Source organism: Ips typographus, linkage group LG5 (genome assembly GCF_016097725.1).
Source record: "Ips typographus isolate SLU linkage group LG5, UJ_Ityp_2.0, whole genome shotgun sequence".
Taxonomy (NCBI): domain Eukaryota; kingdom Metazoa; phylum Arthropoda; class Insecta; order Coleoptera; family Curculionidae; genus Ips; species Ips typographus.
The window spans coordinates 11288567-11303172 of NC_138426.1; the positions used below are offsets into that span (position 1 = coordinate 11288567).

At 34.2% G+C, this 14606-nt stretch overlaps 2 protein-coding genes across 6 annotated transcripts; one reads left to right on the plus strand and one right to left on the minus strand.

Annotated features, from left to right (window-relative positions):
- Nucleotides 1-603: 603 nt before the first annotated feature.
- On the minus strand, nt 604-1829 carry LOC145729758 (optic atrophy 3 protein homolog). The gene is made up of 4 exons (XM_081980664.1): nt 1556-1829; nt 1330-1498; nt 1113-1276; nt 604-1064 (listed from the first exon to the last, which is right to left on the minus strand). Exons 1-4 carry the CDS (start codon nt 1695-1697, stop codon nt 769-771), a joined length of 771 nt encoding a protein of 256 aa, XP_081836790.1. The 5' UTR covers nt 1698-1829; the 3' UTR covers nt 604-768.
- A 152-nt stretch (nt 1830-1981) lies between these two features.
- On the plus strand, nt 1982-14024 carry LOC145729741 (optineurin-like). Of its 5 annotated transcripts, XM_081980637.1 has the most exons (11): nt 1982-2117; nt 4581-4774; nt 4828-5033; nt 6530-6632; nt 6685-6815; nt 6870-7262; nt 7316-7612; nt 10599-10907; nt 10961-11161; nt 13030-13152; nt 13582-14024. In XM_081980637.1, the coding sequence occupies exons 2-10, from the start codon at nt 4600-4602 to the stop codon at nt 13135-13137; spliced, it is 1923 nt and encodes a 640-aa protein (XP_081836763.1). In that variant the 5' UTR covers nt 1982-2117; nt 4581-4599; the 3' UTR covers nt 13138-13152; nt 13582-14024. The 5 variants fall into 5 exon arrangements, with proteins under 5 accessions (XP_081836763.1, XP_081836758.1, XP_081836760.1 ...); XM_081980632.1 differs by lacking the exon at nt 13030-13152; XM_081980634.1 differs by lacking the exons at nt 1982-2117; nt 13030-13152 and adding an exon at nt 2629-2777.
- Nucleotides 14025-14606: the final 582 nt, after the last annotated feature.

Here is a 14606-nt window from a genome sequence, read left to right on the forward strand (position 1 = left end):
TTCATATACATAACTTAGAAGAGAAAAATCCGAAAAAGCTATTTTTTATGTATGTCCGTTTTTTATTTTTCATTTCGGCAGAAGTAGTTGTATTTTGAAAGTTATTATTAAAGTATACCTTTAATTCAGTGTCTAAAAATTTCAAGGGGTTTTAGAGGTATTTTATATGTTTTTAGGTTCAAAATTTCTGCTGACACCTCATTTTTTTCATTTGATATCTACTTTGATATAGTCCCTATTTAAAAATTGAAAAAATTACTTTTGCAACAATATCCGATTTTTTAAATAAATGTTAATACATAGTGAACACAACTACAGTCATTATAATATGTACTATACCATTTTGCAAGCAGTGCAAGTGAACAAGACTTTTAAAGATGTCACAGTTAGGTAGCTCCTAACTTGGTTCCTGTGACAGTTAGGAAATTTGTTCCCAGGTTAAAATCTACCTCAAAACTTCTACTTTTTTCTAAAAATAAAGTTTTTACGAAAAAAAACCCTAATAACTGAGTAAATCGGCCTAGAACACTCTTGTTTACGCGCCACACTTGACTGTTTTGATTTGACTAGAAAACCAGGATTTAAAAATGAAATAAAGTCCAATTATTAAATAAAAGGATATATATAATACCAAAATGTTAGGTCCTCATATAGCTACTGAAATAAATTACAACATTCTCAACCAATAAACATTTTCCTAGTTAATTACTAAAGTTATATACAAGAAAAATTACAATTGCATATAATTCAGACTAGAACAACAACAAATTATGTCCGAAACCTAAATATTAAACTTAAATAGTACAAAGCCTGTAGTACATAACTATCTTCTCTAGGTTTTGATGAGAAACTCCAGAATTCCTGAGTAATCTCATCTACAGACCTTAACAGCAAAACTGGTGAATCCCTTTGTGGGCTACTTGTAAGATGATAATTTTGTTGTGGTGCTGGGCACATTTTACTCAGATTTGGATCATCATTTACTGGAGAATATGGAGGTACAACAATACCTTCACTGGGTTCCTCCACCTGAGGTTTCTTTGATTTTACACCCAACTTTGAAGCTGCAGTGATTGAATTTTAGTGTGAATTCAACCACTAAAACCACTCACCTAAGTGTTCTAATTTCGAATGGTGATCACCCACTTTTCTCAACAGTTCCCTAATCTGTGCCCTTTCTTCTTCAGCCTGTATGTACAACTCCCTTATGTCATTTCGTAAATCATCAAGTTCTTGTCTTCTAGCAGCCTCTTTTGCTGCATCCTTTGCTGAAGACCTGGAATTCTGATTTTAAATGATGTACACAAGAAAACATTAAAATCAATAAACCTAGCATATTCACTTATCAATATCGCAGCGGCTATAACGAATATAATGGCTTCACCTAACAGGTTGGCTCCCAATTCTATGGCTTGTGCTTCATTTAATACAGGGATATTAACTGGCTTACCCAAATTTAAGATCCACATTTTAGATTTTATTTCGCACCAGTTATAAACTACAATATTGGTGACGATTTTAAGGTGACTTCGCGTCTAGACCGAGTACTACTTACACTGGGCTGGAGGCATACAAACATATTTGCGAAAAATTGGGGAAGACTTGGCCTGGTTTTTCACAACACTGGCTATAGGTTTACTAATTTGTTTTATTAAAAGGGCACCTAGTTTTGCTGCGGGAAAGGCTCCTATTACCATATTTATAGAGGAAGTTAGTTGCCACTTAAATTTTAGAGTAGTAATTAAATATTAGTCCTTATTCAATCCTCATAGTACAAAATTTTGCTCTAGTAAAAAAAATGGTTGCCTCTAACCTCACTTAAATCCCATGATGACATAATTTTTGACGGCTGTTGAATTGAAATAATCAAAATTATTTTAAACTAGCATCACGTGATTACTTTAATAAATTGTTTGTAAAGGTCATGTGATCAGGCATGAACGAAACCCATTAGTAATGTTTTGACTGTTTAAACTGACACTGTTGACAGTGTACCTGATGTTCCTGAGTTTATTTTCTTTTGGTTTCTCTTTGTTTTGTTATTTTGTTAAAGACCTATAAAATTCGTGAATCCCCTATTTCCATTTAGATAATTCATCTCTGTCCTTAATTCTGTGGTAAGTACACATTTTATTAGCTTTGAATATTAGTCTTACATTATCAAATAGGTGTTTACAACAAGAGTATTTAGTTGTAATTGAAGTATGAAGGTTCTAGCTAGTGTATGATGAGTTTTACTCCAAGTTTATCTTTATTTTATGTTTTGGTGCTCCTGTGTTCTTCAAAATGAAAAATTAGCTCATAGAACAGTTCCAATTTTGGTAATGCTCAAATTGTAATGCAAAGATAAGCTGCAGCTATGCCCATTTTTTATTAACTGGGCTTCCAATACTGCTAAGATGAGAAAGCAATAATATACTTTTAGTAAAGAAGATTAGTTATTGTTCATCAAGAACATGACCAACCAACTTATTAGAATGATAGAAAATAAGGATTTCAGTACAGTCTAAAGTTTTTATGTGAGAGTTTAACCCAACAAGATAACAGTAATAATTACTGTTATCTAGAATGAGAACTAGCATAATACCTCACAACAACACAATTATCAATAATTCATGATTGTTTTCAATCACACCATTTTTCATAATAACCTGCAGTTGATTTTACTTTATTTAAACATCTTCTGGTACACACACTGACAATTGATATTTAATAACACACCTATTTTTGTATCAAGAGAGAGATTTCAAATTATACAGTTGGCAGCGCTGTTTCAGGTGAGTAGGTGGTTCCCCAACAGCTGTTTATACATTCTAAATACTCACAATTCTAGTTTGGCATGCATCATTTTATTATCATTGCTTGTGTAGTTCATTGACTCTAAAACTCAGCTTTATACTTTAAAGTGAGTATTCCAAGGTTTTAATAGCATATTTGGTTAATATGAAATCCATTACATGTGTAGTAGGGTTTTCTTTTTAGGTTTAATTAATTAATAGACCAAAATTAAATTCTAGCAATATGGTGATACAGCTTATTTTTTAGAGGGTTATGTTCTAAATGTATTGTTCTTATGGGCATTTGATTCAAATAAGTTTGAGGAACTTAATTTGCACACGTTTTTCACTGAACTACCCTTTGTTCATCAAAACATCAAATCTCCTGACCCTTTTCTGACCCACCATCTCATTTGGCTGGTTCTGATTCGATCACCAACACAGAAGAAGTAACTCTAAACATTTTTACTAATTACAAACATAAAAGTCACAGACAAATATCACTTGAAACTTGAAACTTAGAACACCAAATCAGGAATTATGCATACACTTTTAAATTACAATACAAGTATATTTAATTTCTGAAGTGTAAACAACAATACAAATTTACAAGTTAACTATAGTTGGCAAAACTGTTTTAAATTGACAGCCTTGATATAAAAGTTTGATTAGATGTAAAACAAAACAACCATGCAAGAAAATTGATACATTTATTTGATTCTTGTACTAAATGTACTAAAATGTCAAATACTTATCTTACTATACTTATCTTTATCATTGACTGTTAAATGCAATTCCAAATCAAAAATGGTTTATGACTAGAGTATGCTAATTTCTATGCTGTTTCTTTTATACCATATTATTTATACTTTCCATAAGTTTAGTAAATTGTCTATCTAGACCAGATAAATTGACGTCGTAATAGTTATATTGATAATTACTTGCCAGATTAATTGTTTAAACTTCAAATGACTCATCTTTAAATAACCATATTTCCTTATCATTATCAAACTTAAATTTTGAAACACATCATTATTAGTACTTAGTATGAATTGTTTCTATGGTTAGTTAATATTCTCATGTTTTAAAAGTTTGTGAGTTATTGTTTTGTAAAGGTATGTAAAAACTTGTTACTTTTCTCATGTTTTTATAGTTGATTTGTTTGTGTAACTGGTTTACAATCTTAAAAACGTTTATACAAGTACATAATGTTTAGTTGATAATATTTAATTATGTATATGAATTCCATATTTTTCACTGCAACAAGTTTCTGTAGTTAGTCAAGTTATGAAAGGGGACAAACTATTATGATTACTAATTGTGATAAGGTTTTTTTTCTTATATTTTCTTTTAATGGATTCCTTTTATTATAGTACACACATTGGAAATTTTGATTAAGCTTCCATTATGACCTTCATCACTCTAAATTATCAAACATTTTGCTATTATCAGAGTGAGGAAATGGCAGAATCCCAGAAACTTCCAGAACAGTGCAGAATCGCTTAAAAGCTTTAAGAGTTTCTCAGAAGCTTTCAGATTGATATTTTACAAGTATTTTGACTTGATATTGCAACTTGCGCGCGGTGTTCTGAACCTCAATTATATCTATGGCATTCTTAAACTAGCAAATTCCATGAAAAAACACACACAAAATCATCTGTAATGGTTCTAGAAGTTTTCGAAACCTTCCAGAATGTATGAGATGCTGCCAGAACAGTGCAGAACAGCTTAAAAACTTAAGGAGTGTTTTTTGCCTATTTCGACTTTGGTAAAGCTAAATACATAAATATAAATTTGTTGCAGAAATCAAAAACCCAACAACATGGATGTCAATGGGTTAACACCTCAATTCTACCTTCCTTCAGAGCCTTTACCAGTGCCTAGCTTGAGGGATATTGTCCCCTCGCCGAATAGTCCTGAAGAACAATCATTTGTGATCATTAAGTCTGCAGCAGAGTTGGATAATCTGTCTGATGATGACAATGAAGTTTCACAAAGTAAGCTTCACTTCTAACAAGGTAACTTGAATTTGAATGTAACGTTGGTGCAGATGTCAGCATTCTGTCAGCGAACAAACAGCTAATAGAGGAAGAACTGCGAAATTCTCACCTCAGATATGTTTTACCGTCTCCGAGGGTGTCAACGCCAGACGAAACTGACTCAGAGGCTAATACTGAGCGAGTTACAAATGGTTTTCAAAATGGGAATGGTGAACCATCAAGTGTGATGACGCAATCTTATCTTTCAGTGGATAGTGTAAGTATACCAGCCTGTTCCATTTCAGTTGGTCTATCATTGTCTTTAAATTTGGTTTTCCTTACATTCTACTTAATTAATATTTAAAAGTTTCGGTAATGTTCGCAAGTTCAACAGAGCGCCCTCTATTAGAATTAGAAAGCTACAGTTTTAGGTAAGAATTGTTTGGTATATCAAGAATCTGGACTGTCTATTAACCTTAATGTCCTGTGGATGAAACTTTTCAAATTACCATCAGTTTATTAAGGAACAAAGCAGAGTGTGTCTCAAAAGTGTTTAGAAAAGATTTTTAATGGAAAAAAAGATAAATTTAAACAGTAAATTTGGTCAATTTGGCTTTTTCGACTATTTCGGCGTTGCCAAACAGATAATTTTGTTCGATTTTCTTATCTTTGGTTTCTGTATTAGTTTTACCAGTTCTTTGGATACATTTTTTATTACAACAAAATGCTACAGATGAGAGAATGCAAAAAAAAACAGTCTTGACGATCTTTTGTTTTTAGTGCAATTTTGACACAACAAAATGTCCAAAATTGCAGTTTTATTTTTGAAATATCGCATGATTAAAAAATTAAAAGCTTGGAGAACAAAACCGTGAATTTTTGTTCGACAAAACCTCACGCGAACTCGTTAATTTCAAAACACCCCTTTAAACATAGTGCGGCGTTGCCAAAATGTTGCTTTTCCAGGAAAGTCGGAACAAATTCATGAAAATCCGTATTTAGGCCAATATCGCATTTATCGCGTCCGTAGATTACGCAAAATCTACGGACTTAATTAATGTTTTTACGGTTGTTTTGTAATATTTAAGAGGCATCTGAAAAAAGTGCTAATTTTGCGAAAGTAGAAAGATTTTGGATTTGGAAACCCCAATCCAAGAGTAATGAGATAATTGCCAAATTTTCAGTTTTCCTGAACCACTAAACAATATGTTATGAAACAAGAGAAAAAATGATGATACTGATACTTAATGAACGACAGTAATCAAGCAAAATTTGGCTTTAGCTGCGAGAAGAAATTGCTTGTGTGACTTCACTGCGTTCAACGTTCCAAAAGTTACGAAGTTCAAATGGGACACTCTGTACACTTTTAGATAAATAGCTTGCGCACACTCAGGACTACACAGTGGCCCAAAAAGTGCTATAGAAAAAGTGTCCCTTTTCGAGATGTTTGAAGTCAAAGTTTGCTTTAGCTGCGTGAAGAAATTGTTTGTTGGAATTCACTGCGTTTAAAGTTCCAAAAGTCACGAAATTCAAATGGGACACCCTGTGTAATTTACAACTTAAATCCAGGCTAGGATGACTAATTTCTACAACAAAGAGTGGGTAAATGTACCGGGTGATTTATAAGACTGTTCCTCGGCCATATCTCAAAATCTATCTCACATTTTCAGCAAAATCTAAGTTTTACTTAGTGGATCAACTGAAATGGAATGCACCTCGTATTTTAGACGGTTTGGTTGTGCTTATTGCTTATTCCAATGTTTTCTCTTACAGTTAGATGATATGGGTACTGTCAAGTTCTCAAGGAGTGACTTTTGTTCTCAAGAGATTGAATTCAAAGTGGCTCAATTAATAATGCATAACAAACGTTTGAAAGGTTCAAACTCGTGTATAATTTTGTTTAAATATTTCAATTAAATTTTCAACAGATACCATTATACAGGACAGCAAAACCATGGAAAACCAGAAACAGAAAATTGCTGTCTGGCAGGAAGAATCCAGGGAAGTGCACGAAATGCACAGGAAAAAACTGTTGGAAGCAAAAATTCATATTGACACTGTAACTACACATATTTGATTTACAAAGGTTTTATGTTAATTAAATGCATTTCAGCTGAAAAAGGAAAAAGCCGCTTTGAAAGCCAAAGTTGCTTTTCTGGAAGCAGAAAATGATATAATAAACACACCTAATAATGAAATGGACGTGGCTAATAACAAGATTAAAGACTTGGAAGGATTAGTAGCACAGCTGACCTTAAGTAATCCAAAAGAAACGGCCACGAAGATGCTTGAAGATTCTCTACTACAAGCGCAAACAACAATTTTGCAATTGCGAGAGGCAGAAGAGAAGAAAAAGGAAGAGTTAGCTTCACTGACTATGAACAACACAATGCTGTTAGAAAAGGTCGCGCGTTATGACAAGGAATTGGAAAATTGCTACAGACAAATCAAAGAATTGCAGGAACAAAATCGCACTGAGGAAAGCGTTGGAGTTGAAGAATTAAAAGTAAGTACCATAACAAATTGGTTAGTAATTTTGCTTAATAGAGTTCAAATAAGTTGTTAAAGGAAAAACTGTTCACTTCCGAAATGTCGAACGATCGTATGTGTGACGAAATCAAATCATTGAGAACACACTTAGCTAGAACTTTATGTACTAGTGACGATATCGCCAAACTTGAGAGTGATCTTAAAATTGCGCTATCCGAACGAGATAGGATGGTTGCCGAACTTGACGCTAGGAATTCGCAAATAGTGGATTTGAACACTAGAGTGGACGAAATGAACCAGCAATTGTTGCAAGCCGAATGTAAGACTCAAAGTGATTTGCAATTGATGATGGAGCGCGAAGAGCAGGTAAGATTTATTTATTTATTTGATTACAAACCCCACAGAAATACATCCAATTATAGGGTAGGTTGGTTAAAGACAATTATTAATGTACAGGGTGCTGCATTTTCGATGGTTTTACGGGGTACAGAGAAAACGGTAATAGATAGAAAAAAAGTAGCATACGTGTTCCGATCTCATTTTCTGAGCTGAGATGACTGGCGAAGAGTGGGCTGCGCAAACTTCTTTTGTTTCAAAGATACGGGGGGTTTTTGAAAATTGGTCATTTTGGAACCTCCTCTGTATTTCATTTGCTATTAAAGTTATCAAAAAAGGAAAACCGGTTTCCGGTAGAAGTTTTGACGTAGAATCCAATGGCGTAGTCAGTTTTTTTCTATTACGTTTAGTTTCTGACATATGACACTAAGTTATATTTTTTTAAATGGAACACCCTATATATTTTTAGGTCATTTAATTCTGTTGAGTTTTACTATTTCAACGGTGTATTAAAATATATAAGTTTGTAAACGTTAATCTTCGTAATTAGAAAAAAAGCGTTTCCTTAATAAAAAAGTGCTAAATAATATGTATAAAAATACCCACAGTCGAAACCAAATTTGGCTATATTCATATTAACATGTTACATGTCGTTTATAAACAGTTTTTTTAACTTCCTACTTAAAAATAGTAGAAAATAGAAATAGCCACTTTTCTTATTAAAGTGACGGTAGAACTGTTTGTAACTTAGATTTTTAATAAGATTTATTAAAAATATTTAATTTTCTGATGTGTTAGTTTATATGATTTCCGATTTTGTTTGGTATTTTAGATATTGGCCTTTTTTTAGCTTAGCAAAGGTCCTTTTTTTAAAATAACAGGATTAACCTCTACAAACTTATATGTTGTAATACACCGTTGAAAAGGGAAAAATAAACAGAATTAAATGAACTAAAAATATATAGGGTGTTCCATTTAAAAAAATATAACTTACTGTCATATGTCAGAAACTAAACGTAATAGAAAAAAACTGACTACGCCATTGGATTCTACGTCAAAACTTCTACCGGAAACAGTTTTTCCTTTTTTGATAACTTTAATAGCAAATGAAATACAGAGGATGTTCCAAAATGACCAATTTTCAAAAACCCCCCGTATCTTTGAAACAAAAGAAGTTTGCGCAGCCCACTCTTCGCCAGTCATCTCAGCTCAGAAAATGAGATCGGAACACGTATGCTACTTTTTTTCTATCTATTACCGTTTTCTCTGTACCCCGTAAAACCATCGAAAATGCAGCACCCTGTACATAGCAAATATACAAAGTAACAAGCAATAAGTTTACAGCATTTCTTGAATCATCTTTCTAACACTTCATTCAATAAGTCCCGGGACCAACTAAGAAAAACAATTATTTTTCATGAAATTCGTCTTTATTCATCAATATAGTTCTCTTCTAGGGTGATACAATCATTCCAACGATTTTCCAACTTTTCTATACCATGTTTATAGAACGATTTTTCCTTGGCCTCAAAATACGCTTCAGTTTCAGCGATGACTTCCTCATTTGATTGATATTTCTTTCCCTGGAGCATTTTTATGAGGTCTGAAAACAGCCAGTAGTCGCTGGGGGCCAGGTCTGGACTATACGGTGGGTGGGGAAGCAATTCGAAACCCAATTCGTTGAATTTGACCTTCGTTTTTATGGACTTGTGACACGGTGCATTGTCTTGATGAAAGAGAATCTTTTTCTTTTTCATATGGGGCCGTTTTAGTGCGATTTCATCCTTCAATCGCTCCAATAATGCACAATAATAGTCGCTGTTGATTGTTTTTCCCTTTTCCAAATAGTCAATGAACAATATACCGTGTGTATCCCAGAATACAGAGGCCATAACCTTGCCAGTCGATTGTTGCGTTTTTGGTCGCTTTGGACGGCTTTCGCCGGGTCCAGTCCACTCAGATGACTGCCGTTTTGATTCAGGTGTGTAGTGGTGGATCCAGGTTTCGTCCATGGTCACATATCGACGCAAAAAATCCTTTTTATTAGGGTTAAACAGCTCCAAACAGCGCTCTGAATCATCAATTCGTTGTTGTTTTTGGTCAATAGTGAGCACTCGCGGCACCCATTTCGAAAGCAGCTTTCGCATACCCAAATGTTCATGCAAAATTGTTAACACACTACCTTCTGATATCTTTGCTATCTCACTCACTTTCAGTTTACGATCAGACAATATCATTTTGTGGATTTTTTTGATGTTTTCTGGAACAACAGCCCAATTTGGGCGTCCAGACCGTTCAGCGTCATTTGTGTCTGTACGACCGCGTTTAAAATCAGCAAACCACCTACAAATCGTTGTTTTCGATGGAGAAGAGTCCCCGTAACATTTTTCAAGCCATTGTTCTGTTTGGACGGTGTTTTTTCCCATCAGGAAACAGTGTTTAATCAGCACTCGAAAATCACTTTTTTCCATGATTTAAAAAAACTCAAAAGTTGTTCATTTTAAAAAATTCTCACAAGCAAAATATTGGAGGGAATGTGCTCAGGATTTGACAGCTGTCGTTTGAAAGATGGCACTTCAAGGGAAAAATATAAAAATGCGATTTGTAGTGCCACCTGTGGGTTAGTCCCGGGACTTATTGAATGATGTGTTAATTAGTAAGCTGTTGTTGGCGTTGAATCCTTTGGTTAAATACTGGACAATTTGGATTGCGGGCTGTGTGATTTCGGTCACTTAGTTTTAACTTACTGCAGTTGGGACAATTATTAACAGTAGCTTTACATTCTGTAAAACGTTCACGTTTTGTGCTAAAACGTTCAACTGACAAATTTATTGTAGTATACGGTTATCCGTATCTACGCAATATTATTGTTCGGTTAGCAATAGAGTTACTTTCTATGACATGCAACTAAAGTATAATCGGACCATGCAAGTATAATCAGACTTTTACATGGTTTAGAATATTCAACATATTTTACTTTGACGCGCAAATTACTGTAAATCTATCGTTTCTGTAGGCAAAAGTAGAAACATGGAGAGCCCAGCAACGAATCACCGAACTGGAACAACAACTTCAACTGGTCCAGAAGAATTTGGAAGCTAAAGCCCAGCAGGTTTTAGGTCAGCAGTCGTCAAATCCCGACGAACTCACTTACGTTCGTCAACAGTTAGTTCAGGCTCATTTGACACTGAACGATGCGCTTCAGAAAAAAGCGGTGACAGATGCACAACTGAAAGTGGCGAGGAGAGAAGTAGAAAGCATCACCCGACAGCTGGAAACTAGAGGAAATTCAGAGTCGGACGAGGTATTTGCTTTGAAAGCTCAGGTAAAAGTCGCTAGCGGTGCTATTACGGGGGAAGCAGTTGTTTTTTATTACAGTTGGAGCAGTTTAGAGCCGACTTTGAAGCTGAAAAGAAGGCGAAGGAAGAGGAGAAGGCTAGGGCCAATAAATTGTCGGAAGATTTGCAGCAGGTGCATAGACGCAACCAACAGCTTCAGGAGGAAGTCGAGTTACTGAGGGGGCAGAATTCTACGGCTCCGCGCGCACCACCTTCTAGTTCCAGTAACTCACATACTTCTGTAAGTTTTTTTTTTTTTATTCTTTCAATTCAACAAACTCTTATAATAACCTAATTGACATCCAATTGTAAACTGAAAAAAAGTCATTTACATTTGGTAACACTCGTGCTTGAGCTGGAAAAATGGAAATTTGACTGACAGCTTTGCATCTTTATAAGTGACGATTTTGCGGAAAAGAAACAAAAATACTATTTTTGGGAGGTTTTTAGTTGTATTTACAGGTCTGTAGCATTTTGAAAATCTTCCTAAATTCTTCTGGCAATTAAAAAAAAGTTTGGAAGGTTTTGAAAACTTGTAGCATCTCTTTCAAATACTTTCAAGCATTTTTTGAAAGAGTCCCTGGAAATTTCACAAAATTATTGGAAGGTTTAGGACACTTCTGGCAATTTGTACGAGGTTTTCAGTAGTGAGGACTCTAGCATTTAAAAAAATGTTCCTACAGACTTCTGTCAATTTTTGCAAGATTTTCAGTGATATCAAGAGATCTCTGGTATTTCCAAAATAATTTAGAGGCCTCTGGCCAGTTGTGAGAGGTTTTGCAATTACATAAAATTCTTTAGGACACATGTAGAAGCTTTTAGCAATTCTTGCAAAGTTTTCAGTAGTATCGAGAAGTTTCTGTGATTACCAAAATGATTTAGAGGCCTCTGGCCAGCCGTGAGAGGTTTTTAGTTGTCAATATGGGATAGAGGGCTTGAAAAACATCTTAGTGGGCGTTTACTGCACGCTGAAGGACCATAAATAACCGAGTTATGATTATTTGTTGTGCTAGACCCTAGAAACATAATAGGGAATCTGCGTTTTGAGAGATCCACTGCGGACATTTGGCAACTATGCTTATTTAGCTTAGCATGAGTGGAAAGAGTGTGAAAAGAGGAGTTCAAATCAACGTTGTCATTTTGGCAACATTAAAAAAAATCAAGAAGCTTTTAATTCGTGTGGTTGGACAGACGTGCAACACTTTAACGAGCTAAACTAGCTATGACGTTTAATGACACGCTTATAGCTGTCAAAACTTATTAAACAGTGTCGTGAAACTATAAAATGTCAAAAGTTTGACAAATGTGACGCTTAATGGTACTTTACAGCGTGGCTCATAGTCAGGTAACAGGTTATAACTGTTAAAACTCATTCAGCAGTGACATGACACTATAAATGGCAAAACAGTTGTAGGTTGTATTTACATCTCAATAGAGACCCAAATTTGACATTTGTGTGACAAGTGACACTTTCATATCTTTCTTACGTCAACTGTCAAAACTTATTCAGCGCTGACATGCAACTTATGCAAATTAGTTGTATTTCTCTAATAAATTGCAAGACAGATTGGATTTATAGCCCCAGAGAGTTAAATTTTATTACAATTTACAATTTTATTACCAATCCAACATTTTAGTTTTATCGCTTGTGATAAATCACTCTGCACGTTGTATTTATAACTATATGGAGCGAAATTTGACAGTGACATATTAAATTGACGTATCAAAGTGTTCATAACGTCGGCACTGACAAATTTAGCTCCATGGAGTATAATTCTTCAAATAAGCAACTATTTGTAACCTTATTGCATCAGGTTACTGGTCAACGGGTTTCGACAGTTATGACACCTGTCAGGTGATGTAAGACAAGTACAAAAGTGTTCCTTAACGTCAGAACTGTCAAATTTGACTCCATGGAGCTGTAAAGACTACTTCTTCCAAGGAACTTCCTTAAATTCGCTTGGCATTTTCTCCGCAAATAAATTTTCCATCTCTAGTTGCACGCATCAGTAGTTTTCGGTCAAATCTTGTTTGTTTTGCGTTTGTGCAAACTGGAAAAAATGCCAAAAACGTCGAGTTTGCCTTACCTCTGTTTTATCTGCTCATTAGTCGCCGGAGCTGCAGCGTTATACCTGTCCATTCTGCAATATGCAGTTTCGCTCGGAAAGAATGATCACCGAACATTTGGATCTCAGCACATGCCACGATCCATGGTAGTCAGATATAGGTTAGGTAAGCTGCGTTGGCAATTTTCCGTTTGTTTTTTCTACATGTTACTAACAATCATTATTTTGCTTCATTTATATAAACTTGACGAATTGATGCATTTTTGCCAACATTTAAAGTTAGTTCAATGTCAGGCACATCTAGAGGTAGTACGTAGTTATTATACAGTGTTACCACATTTTGTAGAAGTTTAATTTCTCTGGTTTTCTGAAGAAAAAGGTTCCTGTGTGCTGGTAAGAAGTATACTTAGTTTAGCTGCAATTATTGCGCTATTGAGTGAAATTTCAATACAGTTTATTGCGTTTCAATGATACGGAGTGAAAGAAAGTTTTCTTGTTTTTGTCAAAAACATTAAGTTTCTTTGTTCGTATCAGTAAAACGCTATAAACAGTGTATAATGCAATGTAATTACTAGGAAATTTACTTGATTTTTAGCATCAGCGTGGCGCATATCCATGTCCTAAGTGCCATTTCGCTTGTAACGACCTGCGCACAGCTGAAATTCATATTAACCGTTGCCTTGATTTGGAGGATAGCCTACCCTAATCTTAATAACCACATTGTTATAACTTACTACCGTATTTTTATTAGGTTTAGGTTTTCTGTTTACGTTTTGACGGTAATGCCTCTTTTCCTTAGGGATTGAAAAGTAAAAAAATGGTTTGAAAAGAATTAACTTTGCGTTTATGTTAACGTTCATATGTGAAAGAAGCATAATACTTTTCTTTAGAGGCATAGTTTGGCATTTTCTATTTACTTTTTCGTAGTTTATTAACCTTCGTTCAACTAGTTTTTGACGAATTCAAATTATTAGTAATTCAGTTGTTAGTTAATATTTTAAGTATGTGATATATTAAAAGAAACTATGTTAACTGAAACTTTGTTTTTATTTGTGGTTAAAAGAAAATTATTATTCCTTTTTTGATTCATTCAGTTTTTTGCGGAACTACCTATTATTTACAATATTCGCGTTAAACATTCTTTCTGATTATTTCAGAAAGTTTGAATCCAAGCTTACCTTAATTTTGAATGGGAAATAAAATAAACTAAGGATGTTCCTTTTGACAATTTTTTTATTTTTATGAAATTTGGTATTTATTTAGAATTTATTATATTATATAATCTGACAAAACACAGAAACTAAGAATAAAGGGTTTCTTAATATGTGATTATTATAATAAATTTAATATGAAATGCTTCACTCAAAAACGTATTTACTGAAAAAGTTCTAAACATAACTTTGCAGGGAATCCCAAAAATAAATACAAGGTGTTCCACGAAAAATGTGTCATATTTCAGGACTTTATAATGCATCAAGTTTGCTATAATAACAGGGTGTCCCTAGACGAAAGATATCGATCGAAAAGTGCCTTCTCCTTTGGATCCCTTTTTGCCAAATAACCATAAAATTCATTCAAGCTAGCTTTCTAGAGCAACAACCTTCACGCATGATTTTCGGC